Genomic DNA, 27,725 nt, shown 5'->3' on the forward strand with positions numbered 1-27,725 from the left:
ACAAACCTTGGCAGTCAGTAAAACAAGCCCTGAGCACAGCAAAGGTCATGTGCTTCAAGGGTTGCTGTGCCAAGCCTGCTGTGGGGTTGGGGCCACAGCAGTGAGCACTGCCCCAAACCATCACCTTTGAGTCCGTGTCTGCTTGAGTAGAAGGTAACTAGTAAACCAATAAACCAGATGGCTTCCGACTGATAAAGAGGTGTGACAGGCAGCAGGGTGCCTCTGGCATCTGGGTGGAGGGAGAGCCTGTCTGGAGGGTCATTGGAAGGACAACTGCGGGGGGCCCCACCGCGTGGGTCATCAGGGTTATGGCGGCAGGACTGCTCTACCAAAAACCTGGGGGGTCGGTGCAGCGTTTGTAAGGAGAGCAAGGATGTCATCGAAAAGGTTCTGGCAGGGAAAGGCAAAGGCAAAGGTAGAGAGGTGACAGGGCCACTGTGGGCTATGGTGGACCACACTGGCCAGTGGGCGTCTGTGGGTGGTAGTGGTGGAGGAGGAGGAGGAAGGGGTTGTGGTTGGTTCTTGCTATGCGGCCCAGGTGGGCTCTGAGTCACAAGGCCTTCCTCTTCGGCCTCCTAAGTGCTGGAGTTGTAAGACTGCAGCTGCTAGCATTGGCTGGGGCAAGCGAAGGTGCCTGAGTCAGGGGGAGCCCGCCTTCCCCCACCCCGATGTGGGACATGTTAGTAGGAAGCCAGTTCAGCCAGGCTGCTGAGGAGTTGCTGCTGCCCAGGGGGAGAGGGTAAAATTCTGGAACTATCCAAGAGGGAGTTCCCGGTCTGCCCGTTAGAACGAGGAGGTGGAGGGCGGTGGCCCGGCCAGGGTGATGTGGGGTGCAGTAGGCAAGGCCAGCCCAGAGGTGAGGCTGCGGTGATCCTAGGCTGGAAGTGATAGATATTTTTAGAGGCCAGTGGGCCCCCTGCGACCATGAAGCTTGGTAGCTTCAGCGCCACCACCCTTGAGCAGGTGGCTTACTGACCTGTCTGTCCTGAGTGACGATAAGCGTGAAGACGAAGATAATTTAGGAAGAAAATAGCCCTCTGAGACGGCTTACGTGGGGCAAGCATAGAAGGGGTTAGGGCTGAGGTTCCAGCCGACGGAAACACCCAGCCCCAGACTCAGACCGTTGCTCTCACCGGCCTGGTTCGCTGTGTGGAGGGAAACACCGCGTCTGTCTTCCCGCCCATCTCTTCTCAGTCCTTCTCTCTACCTCACCCCTCTCCAATCTCTATGCTTGTCACATCCTTCCAGGGCCCGTCTCCCCTGGCTCTGGAGATCCCGAGCCGTCTAGCCCCTACCCGCTGCCTCCAGCCTCTCTCAGCATCTCCTCCCCCCCCCCCCCCCCCCCTTCCCACCCCGCCCCTCCCCCCCCCGCCCCCCCTCCTCCTCCCCCCCCCCCCCCCCCCCCCTCCGCCAGCGTCTGGGCCTCAGCCCCTTCTCTCTGTCTCCCTCTCCTCCCCCATCTGGTACCCCGACACTGACACCCCGTTACTCCCGCCGTCTCTTCAGTCCCAGCCTTGCTCCCCAACCCGCGCCAGCCGAGGTAAGATGGAAGGCTGGGGAGAAGGGGAGGGGCGAAGCATCCTGCATCCCTAGATAAACAAACCCCGGGAGGGGGCGGCGGAGACCCAGGGGCCTGGCACCCGAAGAAAAGAATGGGAGGCTGGGCCTGAAGGAGGTGGCCCGCGTTGGGGCGCGTATCCCTGTGTTTTCTAATGAGTAACGGGGACCACTGTGGTTGCCCGAATCCAGAGCCGAGGACTAGGGGGGGCCACCCGTGGTTCTTGGAGCTTCCGTGGGCTCGGATCCCCCCGTGCTGTGGGGCGCCCTCTCTAGCTGACCTCTATCTTCAGGATTTGCCTCCAGGCCACCCCCAACTTTGCAGCGGGCCCCCCAGGGCTGCCGAGGACTATGACTAAGACAGATCCTGCCCCGATGGCCCCTCCGCCCCGGGGGGAGGAGGAAGAAGAGGAGGAAGAGGACGAGCCGGTTCCAGAGGCCCCCAGCCCCACCCAGGAGCGCCGGCAGAAGCCGGTTGTGCACCCCTCAGCACCCGCTCCGCTCCCCAAGGACTACGGTAACCACTGTCCCCACCCTGGAATCCGCGCACCCAAAGCTCCAGCTTTCGGGGACGGTGGCTTGGCTGAGCTGGGTTGGGGGGGGCATGCTCAAGGTGGTCCTCGGGAGTCTTAGCCGCAGCAGAGCCCTTCGATCGCTCCCCTTCGCCAATTACAGTCGTCTGTTAGGGGACGGGGTTGGAAAAATCCTAGTCTTCCATTCATGACCTGCCAATTCAGTCATTCAGTCATTCAGCAAACACCGTACAACAAGCTACCGCGAACCTAACTTTGTGCTAGGAAGTGGGGCCACAGCGCAGAGCAAGGTTCTCCTCAGGCTTGGCCCAGAGGACTCCCAGGCCCCAATCACGGCCACACGGGTGAGGCTAAACATGAAATTCCAGGAGACCACGAGATTGCTTTTCTCCAGGGCAGCGTGCTGCAAGAGCTCTTAAAGGCAAGGAGGTACCATGTAGGGAAGCCCCAGGTTGGGGTGGGGAGGAGGCGGCTACAGGAGAATTCAACACAGGAGCCAGAGGTTCTGAGTGGTGTGAGGCAGGAGCTGAGAGCAGCTAGGGGCCCGGGGTGTCTGTCCATTCATGGAGGGCTGAGGACCTCCGGCTTCGTGATGAGGTTCCAGGTGTGAGCATTGCTCCGAGAGACCCAACAAATGAAGGTCCGTGTTACCTTCCCTGTGCACAGCGGAGTGCGTGCCGTCGAAGCATCAAAAGGCAGAGACTTGCAGCCAGCGTGAGGCATGGGTAGTGGGGCTGGCCGTTGTGAGTGGGCGAGTCGCAGACTGAGGTCCAGAGCGTGAGGAGGAAGCAGTTGTAAGCAGCCTGGAGCAATAGCTCCAGGTGGAGAAGAGTAGATGCAAGGGGCCGGAGGCAGAAATGAGTTCGGGGTGGGAAGACCCCAAAACTGCATTTAGGGGGCGTGATCAGAACGGTGCAGTACGACCTGGGGTCAGATCTGGAAGGGACTTAAAGGCCATTCCAAGGACGTCTCCTAGATTCTGAGTGTGAAAAGGAGAGAGCGGTGTATGCATAACCTAAAAATAGAGGGGTGACAGGGTTGACGGACAGCCTCGATGTTGCATTTTCAATTGATGGCGTGTGAGTGTGTGTGCGCATGTGTGTGCCACAGCGTGCATGTGGCGGTCGGAGGACATTTCAGTAGTTCTCTTCTTTCACCTCAGGAGTCCCGGGTCATGGGGCTTGGTGACAAGCTAGTGCCTTTACCAGCAGAGCCATCTGAGTGGCTCTTGGCTGAGAGATGGAGGTCAGCCGGGGGCGGGCTCGAGAACCTCTCCAGAGAAGGTCTTTCCATCACCTGTGAGATCAGAAACTAGTTCTGGGTTCAGGAGGTGTCGCCTGTGGAGGCGCCACCCAGCAGAGGTAGATCAGAGCGACGGATTTCAGTCTGATTAGAAAAGTGAAGAGTATTCGCTGGAGAGATGGCGTGGTTGGGACAGCCCTTGCCATGCGTGTGTGGGGCTGCTGGCAGCTGTACTCTGCTGTGGAGGAATCAGACACCGGGGGGCACCTGGGCTGACCCTGTCTCAAAAGCAAGGTGCCCAACAGAGGAAGACAATGTCAACTGCCACATCCACACTGCACGCTCTCCGTATGTGTGTTCAGAGACACACACACACACACACAGACACACACAGACTCAGTACTGGTTGGGAGCTTCAGGTGTAGTCGGAGAGTCCACCCCAGGAACTCAGAAAAGCATTAGAAATTGAACTGGCCCTGGCTGGAAGTCACAGAGCCTAGGCTAGGCCCTCGGAGTAGTCCTGCTTGTAGAACAAAGGATGGGGAATGTGGCTTGTTCCAGAGAGAAAGCTAAAGGTGTGTTCAGTGCGAATGTCACTTCCGAAGAGATCCGCCAGGCCTTCCCTGCACGCTAGGTGCAGCAGGCATGAGGTGGGCACACCCAGCTGTGAGGAAGAAGGCCCAAGGACGGCAGGACAGAAACAGTGTTTACATGAAGTGTTTCAGCGAATGAGAGGAAAAGAGGACAGAGAAGAGAAGGGCTTGGGGGTTCAGCAGCAGAGAGCATGCTTAGTTCAAGTGGATTCTATCCCCAGCAGAGAGAGGAAGAGGAGAGAGGGAGGAGAGAGGGAGGGTTGAGGAAGAAACAGCGAGGAGGGACTGTGCTAGCCGTGTTCGGTGTTTGCATTATGCCAAGACACATAGAGCATGTCCAGGAGGGCAGGGCCGGCAGGCCAGACCGGGTGGAGTGAGGCCTGTCTGTGGAGGAGATATCCGCAAAGATCTGTGAAGCCTCATGAAGGCCCGAGGGAGGGCTGCCCACACGGGCCGAGGGCAGTGCAGAGAGGCGAGAATTTGCTTGGCACATTGGAGGAACAGAAGGTCAGTTGGCTGAAGGGGACTCAACAGAGGAAAAGAGCGGGGAGCATGGAGAGGGCCAGATTGAACAGAGCCTCGTGCACGGCAGGGAGGCCTTTGGCCTGCACTGGGAAAGGATGGGAGCCAGAGGAAGGTTCCGAGCCAAGAACGGCTGTGACGCTAGTGAATGGGGAGAGATTCCTGACTCATGGTCCGTGGGTACACACACACACGCATACACACACGCTGAGGCCCCTGCTGCGTGCCACCAGGAGCAATACTTACCAGCCTCCCATTGGAGAAACAGACATGCCTTTGGGCACCACCCCAGCTGGCCTCAGGTTCGCGGCTCCGTTTCCTATATGCTACACAGGGCCTACCTTTTAAAAGATCTACTATTTTATTATTTTTTAAGTTACACGTCTGCCTGTGTGTCCGTGTGTGTGGACACACACACACACACACACACACACACACACAAAAGAGTGCGGGTGCCTGCAAAGCCCAGTGGTGTCAGGCCACCCTGGACCAACACAGCAGTTGTGGTGAGCACTGGGAACAAACCCCAAGTCCTCTGTAAGAGCAGCCTGCAGCCTTAACCACCGAGTCACCTCCCCGGTCCCCAGGCCCTGGACTGTCCAATTTCTCAAGACACTGGCTATCTGTGTGTTACCCATTCAGTGCCCTCTTTATTTTGAAACCCGCTGACTGTCCAGAAAACACCTGTGGGTTGGCTTCGGCCTGCGTACCCCTCAAGCTCCAAAGGGGGAGGCAGCTTGCCCAGGGTGACTCTTCACTTCTTTTCCCAGCTTTCACCTTTTTCGACCCCAATGACCCTGCCTGCCAGGAAATTCTGTTTGACCCGAAGACTACCATCCCAGAGCTGTTCGCCATCGTCCGCCAGTGGGTGCCGCAAGTCCAGCACAAGATAGACGTCATTGGCAATGAGGTAGGCGCCCTGTGGGAGGCTGGGGAGCGGGGAGACCCGGTTCCGCCGTGTTTGGGTAATCCTTTGCGGTCATGCGGTACCCACAGATTCTGCGTCGTGGCTGCCATGTGAATGACCGTGACGGGCTCACGGATATGACCCTGCTCCACTATGCGTGCAAGGCTGGGGCCCACGGAGTCGGTGAGAGCCCAGACCCCAAAACCACCGCGGCCCCGGGCGCATCCGGAGCCGACTAAGACCCCAGAGTGCAGAACTGAGATACTAGGGCCCCTCTCGACACTCTGGGGCTGACCCTGGCTCTTTCGCAGGGGACCCTGCGGCCGCGGTGCGTCTCTCACAGCAGCTGTTGGCGCTGGGCGCAGACGTGACCCTGCGCAGCCGCTGGACCAACATGAACGCGCTTCACTACGCAGCCTATTTCGACGTGCCCGACCTCGTGCGCGTGCTTCTGAAGGGGGCGAGGCCCAGGGGTGAGAGGGCGGGGCCCGGCGGGGCGAGGGTGGAGTTTCTTGGAAGGCGGCGTACGCCCAGGCTTTTGAGAGCAGGGGTAAGGGGAAAAGACCAAGATAAAAGGATAAGGACCGAGGCCTAACCCTTAAGGGTGAAGGGATCCAGACAGGAAGCAAGGGATAGAGGGACGAGGTGGGGGGGGAGGGGGCGGGGGTGGTGATGGTTGGTCCGGGGACGGGGTGACATGGGGACGGATAACCGTGGGATGGAAGGGCCAGTTGGGCAAGCTGCCCAGAGGCAGGGGTCCCCGAGCCGGGGGTGGGGCCTCATGCAGACGTAGGAGGTGGCTCGCTCCTCACCCTCCCCTCCCCTTTCCTCGTCCCAGTGGTGAACTCCACCTGCAGCGACTTCAACCACGGCTCAGCTCTGCACATCGCCGCCTCGAATCTGTGTCTGGGCGCCGCCAAGTGCTTACTGGAGCATGGCGCCAACCCAGCGCTGAGGGTACTGCACCCCTTCCTCTCCTCCCTCCTGCCCCCCCCCCCCCCCACAGCAGGCCTCCACGGAGGTTCCCACCAGTGTTCACTGTGCAGCAGGTCACCCCTACTTACCCCGTTTTACACCCGCGAATCCGAGGTAGGGAGAAGAGGATTGCCCAGGATGCTCTAGAGAGGGCGTGTTCGTTTCTTGCAGAACTGCTTGATCAGGATCCATGACGTAGCACGTCCCAGCCTAGAGTCCCGGAGGGTGACTCTGACCTGCGTCTTTTTTGTTTGTTTGGTTTTGAAATAGGGTCTCACTCTGTACGTAGCTCTAGCTGGCCTGGAACTCTCTGTGTAGACCAGGCTAGTCTCAAACCCTCAGAGATCTGCCTGCCTCTCCCTGGCTGGCCGGGAACTCTCTCTGTGCTTGGTAGGCATGCACCACTACACCCGGGCCACGTTGCATTTCTCCGTTTCTTCCTGTTCCCAAATCGGCCTAGGGTGTAGCCTAGCATAACTCCTGCTTCACCCAATCCGGGGGGGTTAGGGTGTGGTTTCCAAAGGGGTATGTATGGCTTGGCATACTTAGTCCCTATCTGTCCCTATTCTGTCTGACCCACAGAATCGAAAGGGACAGGTGCCAGCGGAAGTGGTCCCAGACCCTATGGACATGTCCCTTGACAAGGCCGAGGCGGCCCTGGTGGCCAAGGAACTTCGGACGCTGCTAGAGGAGGCCGTGCCACTGTCCTGCACCCTTCCCAAAGTCACACTCCCCAACTATGACAACGTCCCGGGCAATCTCATGCTCAGTGCGCTGGGCCTGCGTCTGGGAGATCGCGTGCTGCTGGACGGCCAGAAGGTCAGCGGCTGGGATGAGGGGGTGGGGGGGAGGACTCGGCTCTCCCATCCCCCCAGAAGCTGGGCCGCAGGCAGGCTGTCCCCCTTACACACCTGTCAGATGTCACCATACTTTATTCTCCATGTTGTTGTGAACAACACACAGAATAGTGCACATACAGTACGCTCCATTTGTGCCGTTTGTACCCCGTGCTGAGCAGGAGGCAGACCTGCCCCTGGCAGTGACAGCCCAGTGCAGCCATGTCTGAAACAGTGACCAGCATAGCTCTCTTGCCTCCCCGTGCCTCCCCCTGAAAGGCTTGTGCAAAGTCAGGGCTTTGACTGGGACATTAGGTGGATCTCGGCGTGAGGCTTACATAGAAGGGAGAAGAGGGGCAGAAAGTGCCTTGGGTTAAGTTAAAGCAGGTGGGGGTGAGGAGAGGCAGAGAGAATGCACCTCTGTCCAGGCACCTTGGCTTTCCTTCGCTTGCCTGGTGTCCCTCATGCCAAGCCCGGCTGTTCCTTAGGACGGAGGGTCCCATCGGCCCAGCTCTGTTCTCATGGAGTTCTGCTGGAAATGAGTAGAGGCAGGAAGTACTGCATCAGCTAAGGTCATTTCCGGTGGCAGCAAGGACTGTGAAAAGCATTCAGTGCGTGGATTTGGGGAACTGACCTTGGCTGGAGGCAGGAGAGGGGTTAGCTGGAGTGTTCTGAGAGGGCTTCCCGGAGGAGGTGATATCCAAGCTCTGAGAAAGTAGCTCACACAGTTAAACTGCTGGTAGCAAGGAACAGGGTGAGAACAGAGGGATTATGGGGCAGGAGGGTAGTATGGGAGATTAGAAGGGGGCGGATCACACTGGACCTGCAGACCTCTGGAAGGGAGTAAAGCAGGGTTTTGTTTTGTTTTTTTAAGATTTATTCATTTATTATGTATACAATGTGTGTTTGTATGTACACCTGCAAACCAGAAGAGGGCAGCAGATCTCATTATAGACGGTTGTGAGCCACCATGTGGTTGTTGGGAATTGAACTCAGGACCTCTGGAAGAGCAGCCAGTGCTCTGCTGGATTTTGTTTTTTATCCAGTGGTAAACTGTGTAACTCACATGTTATCTCCTGACCAAAAGCTCCTGGGGCCCATGAGATGGCCCAGAGGTATGGGTGCTTGCCATACAGATCTGGCAGCCTGAGTTCAAACCCCAGGATCCTTGTGAAGGAGAACTGACGGCACAAAATTATCTTCTCGCTCCCACACGTGAACTATGGCTTGTGTATCCCCCGTCTACATCGTTCACACATGTGCATGCATGTACACGATACAGATAATAATTAATAATGAATATAAAATGATGATGATGATGGCTTTGGGGGGTTGATTTTGTCGTTGTAGTTGCTTTCTTTGTTTCTTTGGTTTGTTTCTGGAGGCATGGTCTCTCTGTGTAGCCTGGGCTGTCCTGGAGCTCTCTACATAGACCAGGCTGGCCTCAAACTCAAGAGATTCACCTGCTTCTGCTTCCCCAGTGCTGGGATTAGAGGTGTGCACAACCACACCTGGCAATTATTTTATTTTATTTTATTGAGACAGAGTGCAGGTAGCCCTGGCTGGCCAGGAATTATCAATTAGATAAGTTTGGCCTCAAACTACCAGAGATCTACTTGTTTTTTGTCTCTCTAGTCCTGGGATTAAGGGTGTGTACCAATATGCATGGCTGATAAATTTTTTTTTGAGACAGGGTTTCTCTGTGTAGCCTTGGCTGTCCTGGACTTGCTTTGTAGACCAGGCTGGCCTCGAACTCACAGAGCTCTGCCTGCCTCTGCTTCCCAATGCCGGGATTACAGGCATGCACCACCGCACCCAGCCCCGATAATAACATTTTTAAAGAGCTCACCGTATCCTACCCAGAAAACTTCCTCACTGGGCAGTTTGAGGGTATGAGTTGACCCTTTCCATTTTATGTACCAGAAGAGGCTCCAAGAGATGAGGCTCTTTGTCCTGAGACCTGGGGTACCCAACATTGTTAGAACAACAACTACCTTAAGCTTGGCGGCTTCTCCAGGGTCAGTTTGGCTTTGTCATACCCCGGGAAAGGGTCAAGGGGCAGTGACTCCCCTCTGCGTGTCAGTTTGTCCACCTGTAAATGAGATGGCAGTGTCCACCTCAGGGAGATTGGTGCTGGGCGTCCCAAAGTCTGCGGCCTTTAGAGGAGCCTGGTGTGCACTCAGGGCCATTTGTGTGCAAACGCAGTCCTGCTCCCCACATAGACTTCCAGAGTCAGCACAGTTAGCTGGCCAGCTCTGTCTGTCTGTCTGTCTGTCTGTGGTGCCAGCGACAGAGCCAGTGCTTCCTATGTGCTAGGTCAGCACTCTCCCTGAGCTGCAGCTCCGGTCTTAATAAGCGTGTTCTGTAGGCTAGGAGGGCTGAGCGTCGCAGCTCGGCAGTAGAAAGCTCACCCAGCATGCGTGAGCGCTATGGAGAGGAAATGAGTGGCTGTGTGCGGTGGTTCACGCCTGCAACCCTAGCTCTCCAGAGACAACCAGGGAAGCCAGAAATCCAAGTCCAGCCTGGGCTGCATGACTCTTGACTCAAGAAAGAAACCCAAAAAAACAGAAAAACCCCAGGTGTGTGAAAGTGAGAGTTCCTGGTAGGATTATAGTGACCACAATAGCAGAGAATGAACACTTTAAGCGTTTAAAACACATGTGTTTTAAGTATGTATGTTTTTAAGTATGTGCACATGAGTGCAGTGTCCCAAGAGTCCACAAGAGGGCGCTGGATCCGCTAGCGCTACCATCACATGTGGTTGTGAGCCTCCTGACATGGGTGCTAGGAGCCACACCTCTGCCATCTTAGCAGCAAGTGCCCCTAACCACTGAGCCATCTCTCCAGCCTCTTTACATGTCTCTCCCCTACTCTTAAGTGAGGTGTGATGCCATATGCCTGAAGTTCCAGCACTGGGGGAAGACAGAGGAAGGGAGAGGTCCAGGCCTAGCTCAGAGGGGCGGGTAGCAGGACACATTAACTGAGATAGGGCCTCACTTTGTAGCCTAGGCTGGACTGGAACTTGGTATGTGATCGAGGTTGGCCTCAAACTTCTGCCTCAGCCTGTCACATGCTAGGGTTGCAGGAGGCAGCAGAGCTGGCATCGGTTCGTTGTATGTCACCTGTGGTTATGGCCGTTCACTGCAGTAGGTAGGACAGATCTGTGGCAGTCTTTTTGCTCCTGGGCTGGGGGATGGAACCCAGGGCCATCATGGGCACTAGGCACGCACTCCACCATGGATTTGTGTATCCCAGTCCCCCCCCACCTTTATAAGTGGGTACAGTCTTTGTACCCGTTTGATGGGTAAGGAAACTGAGGCATAAAGAGACCTACGTATTCACACGGCCAGTGAGGGCAAGAGCTGAGGTTTGAATCCGGGCCCCTGCACCCCTGCCGTGATGTCTGTCTGTCAGTAACCCACCGTGGTCTCCAAGGCCCCCCATCCAAGCCGTGTCATCCTTGTCTCCCCAGACGGGCACACTGCGGTTTTGCGGGACCACAGAGTTCGCCAGCGGCCAGTGGGTGGGTGTGGAACTAGACGAACCGGAAGGCAAGAACGACGGCAGTGTTGGGGGTGTCCGGTACTTCATCTGCCCTCCCAAGCAGGGTCAGTCTCTGACGGGGGGCCCAGGTTGGGGTGGGGGGATGCTCCGCTCTTCTGAGGCTGCTGTCTGGGGAGAGGGGTGGGGCGGAGACTCAGCGATGGGCAAGGGTCTCTTTTGGCTCAGAAAATGCCTGACCCAGTCTTTGCCTCCCCACCCCCCGCCCCACCAGGTCTCTTTGCTTCTGTGTCCAAGGTCTCCAAGGCAGTGGATGCACCCCCCTCATCTGTGACCTCCACACCCCGGACTCCCCGGATGGACTTCTCCCGAGTAACTGGCAAAGGCCGGAGGGAACACAAAGGTCAGAAGAGTGTCATCAAATGGGTGGGAAGAGGCAGCCTTGGGGACACTGTGTGGGTAGCTCAGCTGCTGTGATTCTGTTTTCTTCAACTCCAGCCATGGGGAAGAAGCTGACCTCCCATTTCAGTGACCTGGTTTCTTATTGGACTCACTGCTGGCCCAGCCCAGGTCTTTGGAAGGACCTCTGGGGTTCTCAGCCTCCCGAGGCTTAGTTATCTCTCAGCCCCAAAGACCTCTCCCATGTTCGGGAAAGAATCCATCTCTAGGGATTACCTTTCCAGCAGTTCCTGGCTTTTATGAAATTCAACCTGTCTTGCCACCATCCCCAGCCGCTGCCCTCTGATGTATGTGTCTGTGTTTGGCCAGGTGTTGATGGGTGCTCTCCTACATGAATGCCTGCTCATGAGCGATCCTCCTGCCTCCGCCTCCCGAGTGCTGGGATCAAAGGCGTGCGCCACCACTGCCTGGCTCCCACTTTCTTGTTGAGACAGAATCTCTCCCTGAACATGAAGATCATGTATCTGGCCAGGCTGGCCAGCACACACGCTGGCCAGCATACATGCTCCAGGGCCTGCCTGTCTCCGCCTTCTGTTGCCTGCCATGGCATCTGCCTTTTCGCTTGGGTTCTGGGATCCAAGCTTAGGTTCTCAAACTTGAACTGAGCTTAACCCTGCTTACTTCATTTTTAGATGATGTCCCACTGGGTTGTACAAGCTGATCTTGTACACCTTGGCCACTGGGTTGTACAAGCTGATCTCAAACACCTTGGCTTGCAGGGCGGTGGTGGTGCTCACCTTTAATCCCAGCACTTGGGAGGCAGAGGCAGAGGCAGGCCTATCTCTGAGCTTGAGGCCAGCCTGGTCTACAGAGTGAGTTCCAGGACAGCCGGGGCTACACAGAGAAATCCTGTCTCAAAAAGCCAAAACCAAAACAAAACAGAGCAAAACAAAAACCCACCTTGGCCTAAATGATCTTGCCTCAGCCTCCTGAGTCCTGAGACTGTACTCACATCCCACTGCCTTCAGCTTCTTTTCTTTTAATTTTTGGCCATGCTGGGAATTGCATTCAGGACTTGAATATATACTAAGCAAGTACTCCTAGCTATACCTCCAACTTTGTCCCCGCATTTTCTTTCTTTCATTTTGGAGACCAGGCTGGCCTGGAACTCAGAGATCCACCTGCCTCTGCCTCCTGGGGTGCTGGGATTACGGGCGTGTGCCACCACGTCTGGCTTGTCCCCACGTTTTCAAAGGAGAATTAGGGGGCTCCTGATTTCTGCCTCAGTCTTCCCTTTGGGCTACATATCTTCACCTTCCATTCCCAGGGAAGAAGAAGTCCCCATCTTCCCCATCTCTGGGCAGCCTGCAGCAGCGTGAAGGGGCCAAGGCTGAAGTTGGAGATCAAGTCCTCGTAGCAGGCCAGAAGCAGGGGACCGTGCGCTTCTATGGGAAGACGGACTTTGCTCCAGGTGAGGGCGCACTGGGCTGGGGTGGGGCTCAGATGGACAAGGCCCTGGGTTCCATCCCCAGCACTGAGGCTGAGGTGTTCTGGCAATCCCCTGCTGTAGGTTACTGGTACGGCATCGAGCTGGACCAGCCCACAGGCAAACATGACGGCTCTGTGTTCGGCGTCCGGTACTTCACCTGCGCCCCTCGACATGGCGTCTTTGCACCAGCTTCTCGAATCCAGAGGTGAGCCCCGCTCTGCCCCTCCACTCACGAAGCCACCTAGAGCCCGTGTCTCCCCTCCGATGGTCCTCTTGGAAGACAGGACAACATGGCTGATTGTCATTCTATGGCTCTTTCCTTTGGGCTCCCTGGGGTTCAGCTCATAGCCCTTCATGGTTCTGAATCTTCTGTGTCTTCCCAGGATTGGTGGATCCACCGATCCCCCTGGAGACAGTGTTGGAGCCAAAAAAGTGCATCAAGTGACAAGTGAGTTGGGGGCCGGTGCAGGGAGGAGTGTGGGTCTCAGGGATGGGAAAAGGGCTGTGGGTTCTCAGCTAAACATTAGTGACAGCCTCTGGCATTTAATTTGATGCAAATAGCTCAAAAAATATAAGAAAGGGTCCCAAGAAAGGTAGGTACTGTAGATATAGGAAAGTTAACAAGGCTATGAGGGTTTGGGATACAGTTTACTTATAGAGCCCCTGCCTAGAATCCCCCAGTGAGGGGCTGGGGTGTGGCTCAGTGAGGGACCAGGTATGGGGTATGACTCAGCATGCATAAGGCCCTGGGTTCCATCCTCAGCACTGAGAAGATAACAAAAACCATCTGTGGGGCTGGAGAGGTGGCTCAGTGGTTAAGGACACTGGCTGTTCTTCCAGAGGACCTGGGTTCAATTCTCAGCACTCACATGTCAGTTCACAGTTGTCTGTAACCCCAATTTTAAGGGGTCTGACACCTTCATACAGACATCCACAAAAGCAAAATACCAATGTACATAACATTTTTTTTTTTTTAGAAATCTATAATACCAATATTTATGACGTTGAGGTAGAAGGATTTCAGATTTAAGACCACCTTATCTAAATAGTGAGACTATTTAAAGAACAAATAAACAAACAACAACAAAAAAAAAACCCTGAAACTTAACGTAACTAACAAAAACAAGGATCTAAGCAGGCATTGGGGAATGTGGGATTTGATGGGAGCATTGGAGGTGTGGGTAATTAATGGGGAAGGAGCAAGCATTAATAACTAGAGGGCCAGATGCATACGAAACTCTAGTCAAGGCCTGGAGACCTGGATAAACATGACCCTGTGTGTGTGTGTGTGTGTGTGTGTGTGTGTGTGTGTGTGTGCGTGTGTGTGAGGGGGGTGTTGATAATACAGGTCTGCTGTCACCTCACCCAATACCTTGCCTTCCTCTCTAGTGACACAGCCCAAACGCACCTTCACGACAGTCCGGACCCCAAAGGACATTGCATCAGAGAACTCTATCTCCAGGTGTGTGGCAGGCCTTCCAGCAGAACGTGAGAGACATCTGCGAGGCCCCTGGCTTCGGGTGTGCAGGGCCCACACGGGTGGGAGATGGAAGCGAGGTTGCCAGTAAACTGGGTGTGTGGCCCATGCCTGCAATCCCCGTGTTCAGAGGGCAGGCGGGTCGTGAGTTCCAGGCCTTCCTGGGCTACAAGGTGAGACAGCGGAAGGAAGTGGAAAAAGAGAAAAGGGGCAGGTGAATCTCTGTGAGTTCAAGGCCATCTTTCAACTCCCTCTTTGGTCTGCATGGTGAGTTCCAGGACAGCCAGGGAGACAGACAGAAGCCTGTCTCAAAACAAAACAAACAAACAAACAAACAAGCCTAGTGGTGGTGGTGCATGCTTTTAATCCCAGCATTTGGGAGCAGAGGCAGGTGGATCTCTGAGTTCAAGGTTACCCTGGTCTGCAGATTAAGTTCCAGAAACTGTCTCGAAAACCCAACCCAAACCAACCAACCAAACCAAACCAAAACCAGAGCATGCCAGCCTTGTACAGCAGCTCATGCAACAATGGGGAGGCCAAGGCAGGATCGCTGTCAGCCTGAGAACAGCTTAGGGTACACAGTGAGACCCTGTCCCACAAAAACAATGAAGGGAGAGGGAGAAAGAGGGATGGAGGGAGAGTGTATCTTTAGAGCAAAGGGCTTTTGCTGACTTCTGGAGACTTCAGCTGAAGGAAGCAGAGACACGCGCCCCCCCCCCCCCCCACACACACACTGCACAAGCCTAAAAAGGCACACTCAGAGGCAGAGTGCCAGACCCAGGAGTGCAGTGAGGGACCCGGGTGTCCCCACACCTGTGTCCCATGTGACCTGGCTCTTCTCTTGCAGGTTACTCTTCTGCTGCTGGTTCCCCTGGATGCTGAGGGCGGAGATGCAGTCCTAGAGGCCCTGGAGCCCCTACAAAGAGACAGAGTCCCCTCTAGCATCTCCTGACACAAGGAGCCCCCAGTCACCCCCAGATAGCGATTCCCAGTGACACCTCCAGAATAGAAACCCCCTGTTAGCCAGCCCTCGAGTCCTGAGGTCCCATTATTAACAGATCTCCCATGACAGCTCCCCAAATACAGACCTCATGTTACCCCCAAAGATTCCCTGAGTAGCACCTTCAGGCTAATTCCTGTGCCCCACCCCTCAGAGCAGATGTCCCCCAATAAATATTTCCACGTCACCCAAGTGATGCCGACCCTCGCCATAACAGGACACTCTTGAGTTCCTCACCAGTGGATGGGAGTCCCATGAATGAAGACCCCACCCCTCCCCCTTCTCCTTAAGCATAGGCCATATCTCCCGGATAGCCCACATCACTTTCCCTGTTTCAACATCAGTCTCCTCAAGATGTCGTGACCCCAAGGTCACCTGAAAGCCCTTATCAGAGATGCCCCCCCATTCACTAAGTCCCTGTTCTCACCCCCCCAAAGAAGACACCCACTTAACCAGCCCAGTCACCCCAATTTGCAAACACCAAACAGTCCTGGAAGCATGAATTGCAGGACACCAAGTCTTCCTGCCCCCTTGAGAAACCCCCAGTGCCTTGTATGAAGCCCACCCACGTGGCCCACAATCTCTGTGCTGGCCAAGGCTCCCAGAAAATTCTCTATTTTTTAAAGTAATAACTTCCCCCTTGGGGGGAGCCCCCAAATTTGGAGACCCCGCTCTAGAACTCTGGGGAGTTCAAATTCCAGAGAGAATATATATTATATATATCCCTAATTCCCCAGGCCTTCAAGTCCTCTGATCCTTAGAAAACCCCCAATTTCTAATTCCCAGGACTCCCCCTACCCAAGTCACAGAATCTTCAAATCCCCAGGGAATCCCAAATTTAAGACCCCAATCCCAAACCCTCAGGAAACCACCCAACCACGAGGTCCATGGGAGCGGGAGGAAGGAACCTGTTGCCAGGAGAAGGCCCCAGGCTCTTAGGGCATCTCAAACCTGACTCCCAGGCACCAGGAGACCCCAGACAGCAAGTCCCATCTCTGGGACAAGAATAGATGACTAATGCCCTCAGTCCATGGATCTTCTGATCTCCCAAACTCCAAATTCCACGGGCCCCAGCCTCAAGGGAACCCCCGATTCCCAAATCTCTGATTCTTAATACGTGCAGGGCCCCAGGGTTCTACCAGGACCCCAAGTCTTGGAGTCCCTATTTCAATCTACCTTCCGGTCACAGGTCCGAGACCCTAAATCTGAGTCATTGCCCCCAAGGACCTCACAAGCACCTGGGCCAGACCAACAGCCTGAGGGAGAACCCGAAGGCCCCATGGGTCCAGAGCAGACCTGGGGCCCCCGACCACCAAGAACAGCTCACGACTGCCCCTTCACTGCATGTCCCTAAACTCAGCATGACTCCTGTCCTCTTCAATAAAGACGTTTCTATGGCCTTCGTGTGTCAGGTCACTGGGGGTTATGGCACCGACCCCGGGGTCTTGCTGGGGTGAGGACGGCGGGAGGGTTTTGTTTGTTTAATGTCACCTCCCCGTATGGAAGGCAGGAGACCAGCGACTTGGCCTGCAGAACACGAAGCGCCCGTCCCTTCCCCGTGGCCTTCCTCGCTGAGGTGAGGCCCACGCTGCTGTGGAGTCCTGATTGGTGGGAACCAGCCGAAGCCGGGTCCCTGGAGGCGGGACGCGGCCCGTGCCTGAGCGAGCGCGGCGGACGCCGAGTGGGAGCGCTGATTGGCTGGAGGGCGGGCCCGGAGGTGGCTCCGAGGCCGGCCAGCGGTCTAAGCGTCCTGCGTCGGCAGCACGGGCGGAAGTGGCCGGGGGCGGGCGAGGCTGAGCGTGTGGAGTCTGCAAGTTAGAGGAGGCGGTGTGGACGGTCGGGTTGTCCGGGGTGTGCGTGTGCGCGCGCGGGGGGAGCCTTAGAGGTGACGAGTGCGGGGACCTGAGCGGGCTCAGGGTGGCAGCTCCGGGGGGCTCAGAGCGTGGAATCCCGACCCTCCGGGGTCTGGGGAGGTTCTGCCGGGAAACCAGCGTTGGCAGCCTGGCTCGGGGCCGAGGTGAGACGAGGGTCTGTAGGCCCTGGGGGTCCTGCACTCAGGCTTGCACGTCTGCCGCGGGCTCTCGAGGGGAGCAAGGTGCCTGTTAGAGCGGTGGGGCCCGTGTGGGCTTGGAAGGACTCAGTTGGGGTCTGCTGACTCCGATCGGCGCTGGGATCCGGGGTCGGGCGTGGGGTCACGGGGCGGCTCTGAGAAACCGAGGGCCCCAGCTTTGAGGTGTGGCCCCCGAGGGGGTGGAAGGAAGGCTGGTCACCCCTGGAAGATGGGAGGCTTAGTGACTTTCCCCTCCCACAGGGCGGCACGCGAGGAGTTGGTGTCCATGGAGGAGCAGGACGCCAGGGTCCCGGCCCTGGAACCGTTCAGGGTGGAACAGGTTGACAGGACTGGGGTGTGGAGGGGAATGTGGGGACAGAAGGGGGTGGGGTGGGGTGAAGTGACTGACGGACTGCTGGGTTTGTTGGTTGGGATTGCCCCGCCTCTCCTCAGAGCATGCCTGCTTCCGGCCCCCCAGGGCTATTGAGGTCCCGGCCTCTCTGAGGACATCCCAAGTTCCTCTCCAAAGGGAAAGGTTGCTCAGTCCTGATGGGGTCCCCGTGTCGGGCAAAGCGCCACATCCTAAGGCAGGGGTTCACCACCATCTTGATGCCGCGACCCTTTAATAGTTTCTCATGTTGTGGTGACCCCCAACCATAAAAATTATTCTTGTCGCTGCTTCACAGCCGTATTTCCGGTACTGTTATGAATCATAGTGTAAACGTCTGCTTTCTGACCGTAGGATAGCTTTGCTCGGGGTCGCGACCCACAGGTTGAGGACCCCTCTCCTAAGGGCGGTCTTTCCCTTACAGGCGCCGTCTCTAATCTACTATGTCCCCGATTTCATCTCCAAGGAAGAGGAGGAGTATTTGCTTCGACAGGTGACCCTTCTAGTCTGTCTTTCCCACCTTCCCATATTTCCCTCCCAGCACCTAGCCCCGGAGTGAGGCTCTAGCAAGGAGGTGCCTCCCAGCACCGTCCTCCTGTTCTCTCTCAGCCATGGCTAAGTCTGTCCCAAAAAGCTTGCTTAGCTAGGCATAGTGGCACATACTTGCAACCCCAGCTAAGGAGGCTGAGTCAGGGTGATCCCAAATTTCAGGCCTTCTGTTATTTTAGATTTCTTTTAAAATTTCATGTGTGTGTTTTGTCTGCATGGCTTCTGTTCTGTGTCCTAGGAGGCCGGAAGATGGTGTCAGAGTCCCTAAAACTGGAGTTACAGATGGTTGTGAGCAGCTGTGTGGGTGCTAGGAAGTGAACCTGGGTCCTCTGCAAGAGGCTCTCAACTACTGGGCCGTGTCTCCAGCCCCGTGTTGTGAGCTCTTGTTTGAAACAGAACAAAACAAAGCAAATAAACAAGACAGAGCTTCCCTTAGAGGCTTGTGAAAAACCAAATGTGCGCGCAGGCGCGCGTGTGTGCGTTTGTCGGTTCCTGCTGGCGGATAAGATCTGGGGCTGTGCACGCCAGGCAGGTGCTCTACCACTGAGGCACACACCTCCACCCGCCCAAGGATGCAGTTGTGAAGCTCACATTCTCTACCCGGAGATAGCCCGGTCTGACCTCTAAGGGTGCTACTGCGATCACATCCCTGACAGAAATGACCCAGTACAACCCCATAGCCTTGGGACCCGAGACATGTCAGAGCTCATTCTCCCTGTGTTGAGATCCCCCAAGCTGGATGCGGTGAGACATGCCTGTGATGCCAGCACTGCGAGTGTGGGTGCAGGGGAATGGGGAACTCAAGCCCTGTCCCCACGTCCAGCCCAGTACAGGGCTGGAGAGGTGGCTCAGGGGGCGCTCAGCTAGGTAGGGTTTTTTGAGGTCAGCCTGGGATACATGAGACTCCCCCTCCCCCCCGAAACAATAAATAAATTCTGGGAACATACCACACCGAGAGAAGATTCCATTTCCAGCTGTGGCTACAATCTGGATAGAACATCTGTCTCCCCATTGTTGGCCAAGGCTGCTGCAGCTGACTTGGCCAGGCACATGTCCCTGTGTTTCCCCATGTCCTTATGAGTGTCCTTGAGGCTAAGCTCTGGAGAGAGCGACCCTACTCGATAGAGGAGGACCATTTTTCAGTCAGGGCTCTGTGATTGGCTGCTCTCCCCAACCAGAACCCTCCAACAGGCTCTAGATGGCCTGTTTTCACCCCACATGAAGGCCCTTGTGCTGGCCTAAGTGGAAGGTCCTGAAAACCCTGTTCCCCACCTCCTAGGTTTTCAATGCCCCAAAGCCAAAGTGGACCCAGCTGTCTGGGAGGAAGCTACAGAACTGGGGTGAGTGTGCTTTGTGAGGGAGTGTGATCTGGGAGGGGCTCAGGTCCAATGAGTCAAAATATGTGGGGCTATCTCCAAGGTCCCAGGGGTCCCCGAGCCAGGAGGCTCCAGGGGTTGGTGGTGGTCTTGAGGGATTGGGGGTTTACTAATAGTTGGGAGTGTCTCTAAGGGCCAAGTGCTTTGAAGAAAACTTGTGAAAGCTCAGTGGGTAGGGATGCTTCCAACCACTGGAATATCCTCTCTGGGGGTACCAGATGCCCTGGTCCTTGACTGGGCGCCTTCAAGTGTCCGTGCACTCTGCAGGCGGGCTCCCCCACCCCCGGGGGATGGTCCCCGAGCGACTGCCTCCATGGCTTCAGCGCTACGTGGACAAAGTGTCTGACCTCAGCCTCTTTGGGGGTCTCCCAGCCAACCATGTCCTTGTGAACCAGTATCTGCCTGGGGAGGGCATCATGGTAACTACCCATCTTCCTCCCAGTTTCCCCCGTGACCGCCTCCCCCGTGTCTCAAATCATTACGAGGAGGACAGCCATTCTGTCTGCCTGCCCGCCCCACCGAGGCACTCCCATCCCTGTCCCAGCCTCGGAAGCCCACTTTGACCTGGTGTCTAGGATGGGCTCCTGCCCCCGCCCTCCCAGGCGCCCCCTTCCTCCCTAGCCTCATGAAGACGGACCGTTGTACTACCCGACGGTCAGCACCATCAGCCTGGGCTCCCACACCGTCCTCGATTTCTATGAACCTCGGCAGCCGGAGGATGACGTCCCTACAGAACAGGTGGGTTCCGAGGTGATTTCCCAAGCAGTTAGGAACATTCTAATCGCCGACCACCCGTATACTCCAGGACGGCCTGATCCTGCCTGTCTTGACCGTATTCCTGACACCCAGATGTGTTCCCCTGCTCCTGGTTGGTTATCCCTGCTTTTTCCGGGATAGCTAGCCCGTACCCAACCCAGGCTGCCATGATGCTGGCAGACACCCAGTACTTCTCTGGGGTATTGGGTGACTCTGGCATGTCCACAGTCCTTGAGCTCAGCGTGGTATTCCGACAAAACGTTTTTTATTGTTTCAATTACTCTTTACTTGTTTTTGAGACAAGATTTATGTAGCCCAGGCTGGCCTCACATTTGCCATCTTCCTGCCCCCACCTCCCACGTGCTGGTGTTACAGGCATGTGCCCCATGCCTGGCTCCAACACACGTTCTTGATAGCCTCAAAACACCCCAGTGTGTCAGTCACTCGTGTTCTCCCAGACTGTGCAGGACGCTTTAACACTAGTGTCCTGCCACTCTAGTCATATGTTCTATGACCCCCAGGTTCTTCTTAGCTCATCACATGACTGTGTTGGAGATACTCTGACTTGTAGCTTTTAAGTCGTGCATTCTTTTTTAAGATTCATTTATTCTATAGTCTTCTGCCTGCATGTGCGTCCACACCCCAGAAGAGGGCGCCCGATCTCATTATACATGGCTGTGAGCCACCATGTGGTTTCTGGGAATTGACCTCAGGACCATTGGAAGAACACCCAGTGCCCTTAACCTCTGAGCCATCTCTCCGGCCCAAGTCGGGCAGTCTTGATACCGCAGTGTTCACAGAATCCCCCCCCCCAACCACCCTGGCCTGATGTTTCTCAGCTTCGCTCCCTGCATTTCTCTCCTTTTCATCCCTTCCACCCAGCCAGGCTACCTGCAGAGCCGTTCCTGACTAAAGCCTCCCCGTATTCTAGTTCATCTGCTGTCTAGCATCCTAAGCCCCAGGATAGGCTACTCCCTTTAACCCCTGTATCAGAGCCTGACCCCAGCAGTGCACCCCAGGTCAGCTCTGTGTGAGTGTCCCCGGGGCCGCCCATGTCCCAGCCCCTCAGATCCCAGCTGAAGCTCCCACAGTATAGTGACCCTTGATGTCGTCATCTGTAACGGAGGCCCTGCCTCCTCCCAAAGGGCTGGACACACACAGAGAGACCTTCCCTTCCCAACATCGTGGCCCCCAGAACCTATAGATTACCATTCCTCAGCCACCAAAGAGAGCTTCCATCCCCCAAAGCAAACTCTTTCTCCCGGGGAACCCGCCGACCCTTGTCCCCTGCCCAGCTGCTGACGCCCGCTGACTTTTCACTCACTCCCACACTCGGGGTATCTGCTGACCACCGGCTGGTTCCCGCAGCCCCGGCCGCCCCCACAGCCCATCACCTCGCTGCTGGTGGAGCCGCGCAGCCTGCTGGTGCTCCGGGGCCCAGCGTACACACGCCTGCTGCACGGCATCGCGCCCACCCGCGTGGATGAGCTGGACGCCACCTCGCTGCCGCCCAACGCTGCCGCCTGCCCGTCTGCGCAGCCCGGAGCCCGGCTGGTGCGCGGCACCCGCGTCTCCCTGACGATTCGCCGCGTGCCGCGAGTGCTGCGCGCCAGCCTCCTGCTGAGTAAATGACCGCCAGGCTCCAAACTCTGTGACCTTGGAACCCTAGGGCAGAGGCGGCTGTGCAGGGTTATTTATTTATTTATTTTCCCGGTAACTGTGGAAACCATAGAGAAGACGCCATTCCAAATAAACCGAAAATACCTTTGCTTGTTTTGGACTTTTTTTTTTTTTAAAGCTAGGTGGGAACAGATGTTTCTATTTTTTTCTTCCTCCCTGCCCTCCTCTTCAATACTGGGGATGAAATCCAGGCCTTCTTGGAAGCTAGTCAAATACACTAAACTATAATCTCAGCAACAATTTATTATTTTTTAGTTTCGAGACAGGGTCTTCATAAGATGCCCAGGCTAGCCTTGAACTTGAGATTTCTCCTGTCTGACAGGACAGGCCGTAGCTCCCAGGTGCTTGGATTTTTCAGTGTCATTATACCTGGGACTTTAAATGACTAGGGTGGTGTTGATCGTGATTTTAACAAACCTACTTTGTTTGTTAAAAAGCTTCTACCTCCCTTCCAACCCCCCAACGCCGTGTAGGAGAGAAAGAAGGTTAGTGGGGACGGGGTTTGGGGTGTGGCATTCTCTCTGCCGCTTCCTCCTGGGTAGGGTCGTTGGAATCTTTTGGAGGCAACACCAGTATCAGTCATCCAGAAACCCAGAAGTCCAGGTGAGCCGCATACCAACAAGCAGCAAATTCAGGACGAACCCTCAGCAAGCAGCCTCTGTCATATTTATACCCCTCAAAGTCCTCAGAATCCAAGTAATGCCACCTGGCAGAGACCACGCTCCTCCGCTCCTCCCCGCACAAGACACTTAACACGTGGGGACAAAGTAAAACCCCCCCAACTTGGAATTTTAGCAAGAACATGTTTACATATCACGTATCTGGTGCTCAGATACATGGGTCCCTGAAGGTGACAAGATCCAGGGTCTTGAGGGGAATGGGCGGTGTTTTCTATCTCAGAGCCCCTTGGGCGTGGGGATGGAGTTGGGAAGTTTAGGTTCTCCTGCTGGGGAGGAAGGAGTTAAACGCCTCCGCACCTCAGCAGGGCATCAGATTTCTTGGTCCAGGTTCCTCCTGGAAGGGGAGGAGCCAGGCTGGCCCCTGGGCCTCTCCATAGCCTCAGGCTTGGGTAAGTCCTGCTGTGGAAAGGTGGGGGACTAGCTCAGGAAGGGACAGTTACTGGATGTTTTCATCTGAGGCTCCCTGAGCCCACAGCCATGGCCCTGTCCCCTCCTCTTGGCCATGGATTCCCCTCAGAGCCCCTCAGCCATACCCTGGGAGTCCCTAGGGAGCTGGACGCTGCAGGATGTACCATCTACCCTGTGCCTGGAGAGAAGGCGAGCAGGTGGGGATTGGGGCTTGATTCCTGGTTCCAACAGAGGGAGCAGTGGGACGGGCCATGTGCGACCACGACTGAATTAGGACATGGAGGAGAGTGGGGGTCGGGTTTGGTGGAAAGCGAGGCACAGTGGCTCATCTGGGCTCCGTCAACATTCCTTACGTGTAGGCCAGAGCTGGCCCAGACTTCCTTGGGTCCTCCTGAGCGTGTCATGGGTGAGCTGAAGAGCACTGAGCCTACCACCAGCCCCCCAAGACTACCACTGGCTTCCCATGAGCATCAAGATGGGGGCAAGCCCTGTGAGGTGAGCTGACCACACCCTCTGTGCCCCTGAACCCTGTCTCTCCTCTCTCGCTCTGGGGACAGCATGGTGATTTTGAGAAGGTGTTAGGTGTCTGTGGCGGAGGGGACACTAAGGCCATTTGTTTGCCAATCAGTGTAGAAGCGTTTCAGTTATCCTTATTGTGCACTCAATGGTGTGTGCGTGTGTTGCACACGAGGAGGCCGAGGTCGGTGTCACTCAGTCAGGGTCTCTCGCTGAACCTGACTGGTTTGGTTAGGCTGGCTGGCTGGGGAGCTCCAGGGATCTGCTTGCCTCCACCCATCCCGCACCGAGATCACAGACCACCAGTGCCATGCCGTCGATTCTTTTTGTGCTGGTGACTTTGAGCAACCTTACTTGCACACGGCAGACGCCTCCCCAGTTTCCTCATTTGGGACAGGCTTGCGCTGCGTAGCTCAGTGTGGCCCTGAACCTTTAATTCTCTTGCCTCAGAGAACTAGGGTTATAAGTATATTTCACCATCTCCAAGGCAGACGAATTTCAATATTTTACCAAGCAGGACATCAGAATTTCAATAATGGCCTTAGTACAACCCCAGTCCCTCTGGGGGTAATCTGCTCCACTACCCCTCCCAGTTTAGGCCCATAGAAAGAGGTTTCTGGAAGGCTTGAGAACCTGAAGACCTGAATTAGATGTCTCCAACCTTGGGGTGGGAGCAGCCCCAGTGCTGTCCTGGAGATGGGCATTGCCTCAGAGACACACCCACCAGGCAGAAGCCTGCTTGGGAGTAGGGGCGGTGTCCTATTGGTCCACAGGCCCTGATTTGGCCCCCTGGAATCCCCAGCCCTCTACCTCTGGCCTGGAAGTACTAGAAGCTGAGCAGGACAGCCTACAGCTTTGTCTGCTGAGGTTGAACTTCCGGCTACAGGACCTGGAGCAAGGCCTTAGATCCTGGACGCTGGCCCACAGTAGGATCGTCCAGCTGCAGGTAGGCAGTGGGAAGCCAGGACACGGGAGAGTAGGCAGAGTCCTGGGTGTGAGTGCAAGCTTTCGGGGGTGGAGGGCGGCTTTAGTGCATGTTCTGACTTCTTTCTGCACAGGATGTGGAGGAGGAAGTAAATTACTCCAGGTTGGGGGGGCGGTTGTCTGTTTCCAGTCATGAGTGTGAGAGTGTCCAACCACCTGTCCCAGGCCCTACAGGCAGAGCTACGAGGGGCAGCTGAGCGTGTGGATGCCCTGCTTGCATTTGGCGAGGGCCTGGCTGAGAGGAGCGAACCCAGGGCCTGGGCATCTCTAGAGCAGGTCCTGAGGGCCCTTGGCACCCACCGAGACACCATCTTCCAACGGCTCTGGCAGCTGCAGGCCCAGCTGATCAGCTGTAGCCTGGTAGGACCTGCCCTGGGTGTCCCCAGCCCAGACCCTAACCCCTCGGCTCCCATGACATCTGTCCTCTGCTCCAGGTGCTTGAGAAGGCCAACCTCCTGGACCAGGACTTGGAAGTTGAGGGAGACCCAGATGGGCCAGCACCTGGTGGAATCTGGGGGTCCTGGGCGTCGAGTGCCTTCCCCACCCCTGCAGAGCTGGAGTGGGACCCTGCAGGGGATGTTGGGGGTCTTGGGCCCTCGGGGCAAAAGATATCTCGGATGCCAGGAGCTCCCTGTGAGCTGTGTGGCTACAGGGGACCCCAGAGCAGTGGACAGGGCCTTAAGGTGAGATCAGCGCCCCCTCAAAGGCCCCCTACTTGGCCGGGTACCACAGCGTACCGTTCTTCACCTTCTAGCACGGTCTTTCCCTTTCAAAGAGGACTTGGCTCTGCCTCTCCCTCCAAGCTTCTGTCTTTTGTTTTCTTTTTTAAAGAGAGAGTCATGCTATGCAGCATAGGCTGGCCTTGAACTCACCATCCCCCTGCCTCAGTCTCTTCGTGCTGGGGTTGCAGGCATGCACCGGCATGCCCACCTACCTTTGCCTACCGTAGCTTATCACCGTGATTCTCTTGTGCACTCTGTCTCTTCCTCTCTCCGTGAATCCCTGTTTGCGTCCCTCCTCTTATCTGTCTGTCTCTTCATTCCTCCCTGTGCTGCAGACACAGTCCTGGCCCCTCTCTAAGCACACCAGCCTTACTCCTCTAAGCCCTAGATGCCGCCCCTTCCCCTTCTCCGTCCAGTCTCCTTCCGGGTCACCTCTTCAGAGAGCTGCTGTGACCCAACCTAGCACTTCCTCCCATTATTTCCTGGTGTTCCTTACCACGGCTTCCATACGATATTTACTTGCTAACGTCTTACCTCTCTGGGTAGAGTGTTATGCTCCACAGAGAGCAGAATTTTGCCCGTTTCCACCCCCACCATGCCGCCTAAAATGTGCTTGCTGTGTAATAGACACCCATTAAATATTTGTTGACTGAATGAATAAGTAAAGTTTCTCTCCTCTTGGTTTCGAGGGCTCTGCCCCCTCCGCCTTTCCCATGAGATGTGTATGTGCCTACGCATTTCATCTCTGTGGCACCTCCTTCCAGACCCTTGCATAACCACGCTACCAGTCTCCCAAGAAACACGAAGCTTTCTCCTCCCACAGGACCTGCTCTCACTGGGGCTCAGCCACAGGAAGCACTTAGCAGCTCACCATAGAAGGCGGCTGCGGAAGGCTCAGGTGAGCTGCGCACACTAGGGGGTGCTGATGGCAAGTCAAAGGGATCCAACCCATACTGTCTGCCACACGCACGCACGCACGCACGCACGCGCGCAAGTCTAGACATCATGCATTCAGGATCTAAAATGTATCAGGGCTCCATCTCTGTCTTTTGGCCTTGTCCTCCAGCCCCCTCCCTTTTCCCTGGTTTACTACCCTACCTCTCTGACCCCTGACCTGCTCGAAGGACCAAAGTCCCAGGCCTGACTTCACTTGGGGCAGAGGCTGCATAGAGTGCTCTGATTGGCCAGGTCTGAGTCACATGTCCTATCATGGCCAAGGGAAAAATGGAAGTCAGCTTAGAGTGACCCTGAAGATCTGAGTTTAGAGGCACCCACACACCCACACAGCATTGTATCCGTGTGTACAGGGAGAGGGCAGTGGATGCATGAAGGACAGGTGCAGACACCCTCCACGCTGTAAATTCACGTGAGGTTCAGGGGTGCCAGGAAAAGCCCTGTAGGTCTAGAATAACAGGATGGTGTCCCCACTTGAGTGGCACTGCCATTCATCCTGCTGCTGTCTGCTGTCTGTCCTCAGGACAAGAAGAGACAAGCGTCTCCCAGTCTGCCAGATGTGATGCTGGAGGTGGATCATAGGTGAGAGGCTTGACCGATGGAGCTGGGTGTGTGTGTGTGTGTGTGTGTGTGTGTGTGTGTGTGAACAAGCAATCATGGTCGCAGCCCACCCCGATTTTTAACATTTTTCTTCTCTTCTCAGGGTCCCTGCTCCTGCATCCAGATGGCCCCTGACCCTCTTCTTTCTCCTTCTCTTCTTCCTTCTTGTGGGTGCCACGCTGTTGCTGCCCTTGTCAGGGATCCCCTGCTGCTCTCATGCCCGGCTGGTCAGGACGCCCTACCTGGTGCTCAGCTATGTCAATGGTCTCCCTCCAATCTGAGTCCACAGCCCAGACATGCGTATTAAAGGGTGGCTTCCGAAAGATGTCTGAGAATATTGAGTGCTTGAGAACTTGGAAACAGATACAGCTCTGAAGTATTTCGACAGCCCCTTCTAACACACCTTTGCCTTAAGGGCCAAACACAGAACTCAATGAGCCTGTGGTATTCCGGTTTCCCCAAACTGTAATACAAAGGTTAAATTTAGTCCAAGTTGTTAATTTGAGAGCTGATGCTGGGAAGAGAGGTAGGGAAATGAGAACATGATCCAGGAAAGGCAGAGTCGACACTGGCTGGCTTTAAAGAGCTGTCGGTTGCTATAGGCACCCAGAGTGCCAAGTGGTTGGAAACGCTTCCACACCTCCACACCTCGCATGTGAGGCCTCTTCCTGGGGAGGTGGACTCCCTGATACTTTCCACCCATCTGCCTGTCCTTCCCGTGAACACAAGTCTCTGGGGGTGGGGGGATAAAGGAAGCAAGGTGTAGCTGGCAGTGCCTCAGGAGGCCAGGGGCAGGCGCGAGGCCTTGGCAGGGCTGCTGGTGGGCTGCCATGTATTCTGCGCGGAGGAGCGCCGGCCGGGCAATCACTAATTCAGGGCTGTGGGACACTCTCTGTCTGGGACATTACCCCCCCCCCCTTGGTAGGATCTTACTGCATAGTCCAGGCTGGCTTTGAACCCCCAGTCCTCCTGTCTCAACTTCCAGAGGGCTGGGATAACAGATGTGTGCCATCAGGCCTAGCTATTATTTC

General features: G+C 55.8%; 3 protein-coding genes across 10 annotated transcripts; all 3 read left to right on the plus strand.

Moving 5' to 3' along the window:
* Nucleotides 1-1,402: 1,402 nt before the first annotated feature.
* Nucleotides 1,403-16,426, plus strand: Clip3 (CAP-Gly domain containing linker protein 3). 2 transcript variants are annotated; one of them, XM_055595011.1, is made up of 14 exons: nucleotides 1,403-1,540; nucleotides 1,851-2,074; nucleotides 5,218-5,357; nucleotides 5,444-5,537; nucleotides 5,666-5,827; nucleotides 6,193-6,311; nucleotides 6,912-7,148; nucleotides 10,638-10,773; nucleotides 10,941-11,069; nucleotides 12,393-12,536; nucleotides 12,636-12,759; nucleotides 12,938-13,002; nucleotides 13,944-14,016; nucleotides 14,879-16,426. In XM_055595011.1, exons 2-14 carry the CDS (start codon nucleotides 1,909-1,911, stop codon nucleotides 14,931-14,933), a joined length of 1,644 nt encoding a protein of 547 aa, XP_055450986.1. In that variant the 5' UTR covers nucleotides 1,403-1,540; nucleotides 1,851-1,908; the 3' UTR covers nucleotides 14,934-16,426. The 2 variants fall into 2 exon arrangements, with proteins under 2 accessions (XP_055450986.1, XP_055450988.1); XM_055595013.1 differs by having other exon boundaries at nucleotides 1,864-2,074.
* Nucleotides 16,427-16,784: 358 nt separating this feature from the next.
* Nucleotides 16,785-21,924, plus strand: Alkbh6 (alkB homolog 6). 6 transcript variants are annotated; one of them, XM_055595026.1, is made up of 7 exons: nucleotides 16,785-16,845; nucleotides 17,343-17,421; nucleotides 17,894-17,962; nucleotides 19,298-19,358; nucleotides 19,662-19,813; nucleotides 20,016-20,132; nucleotides 21,519-21,924. In XM_055595026.1, exons 2-7 carry the CDS (start codon nucleotides 17,368-17,370, stop codon nucleotides 21,780-21,782), a joined length of 717 nt encoding a protein of 238 aa, XP_055451001.1. In that variant the 5' UTR covers nucleotides 16,785-16,845; nucleotides 17,343-17,367; the 3' UTR covers nucleotides 21,783-21,924. The 6 variants fall into 6 exon arrangements, with proteins under 6 accessions (XP_055451001.1, XP_055450999.1, XP_055451002.1 ...); XM_055595024.1 differs by having other exon boundaries at nucleotides 16,796-16,884; XM_055595027.1 differs by having other exon boundaries at nucleotides 16,799-16,858.
* A 981-nt stretch (nucleotides 21,925-22,905) lies between these two features.
* Syne4 (spectrin repeat containing nuclear envelope family member 4) lies at nucleotides 22,906-27,019 on the plus strand. 2 transcript variants are annotated; one of them, XM_055594922.1, is made up of 8 exons: nucleotides 22,906-23,115; nucleotides 23,278-23,413; nucleotides 24,237-24,380; nucleotides 24,584-24,778; nucleotides 24,853-25,101; nucleotides 25,964-26,038; nucleotides 26,618-26,676; nucleotides 26,798-27,019. In XM_055594922.1, exons 1-8 carry the CDS (start codon nucleotides 22,988-22,990, stop codon nucleotides 26,973-26,975), a joined length of 1,164 nt encoding a protein of 387 aa, XP_055450897.1. In that variant the 5' UTR covers nucleotides 22,906-22,987; the 3' UTR covers nucleotides 26,976-27,019. The 2 variants fall into 2 exon arrangements, with proteins under 2 accessions (XP_055450897.1, XP_055450898.1); XM_055594923.1 differs by lacking the exon at nucleotides 24,584-24,778.
* The last annotated feature ends 706 nt before the right edge of the window (nucleotides 27,020-27,725 follow it).

This window comes from Psammomys obesus, unplaced genomic scaffold, assembly GCF_907164565.1.
Source record: "Psammomys obesus unplaced genomic scaffold, mPsaObe1.curated_primary_1811, whole genome shotgun sequence".
Lineage (NCBI taxonomy): Eukaryota > Metazoa > Chordata > Mammalia > Rodentia > Muridae > Psammomys > Psammomys obesus.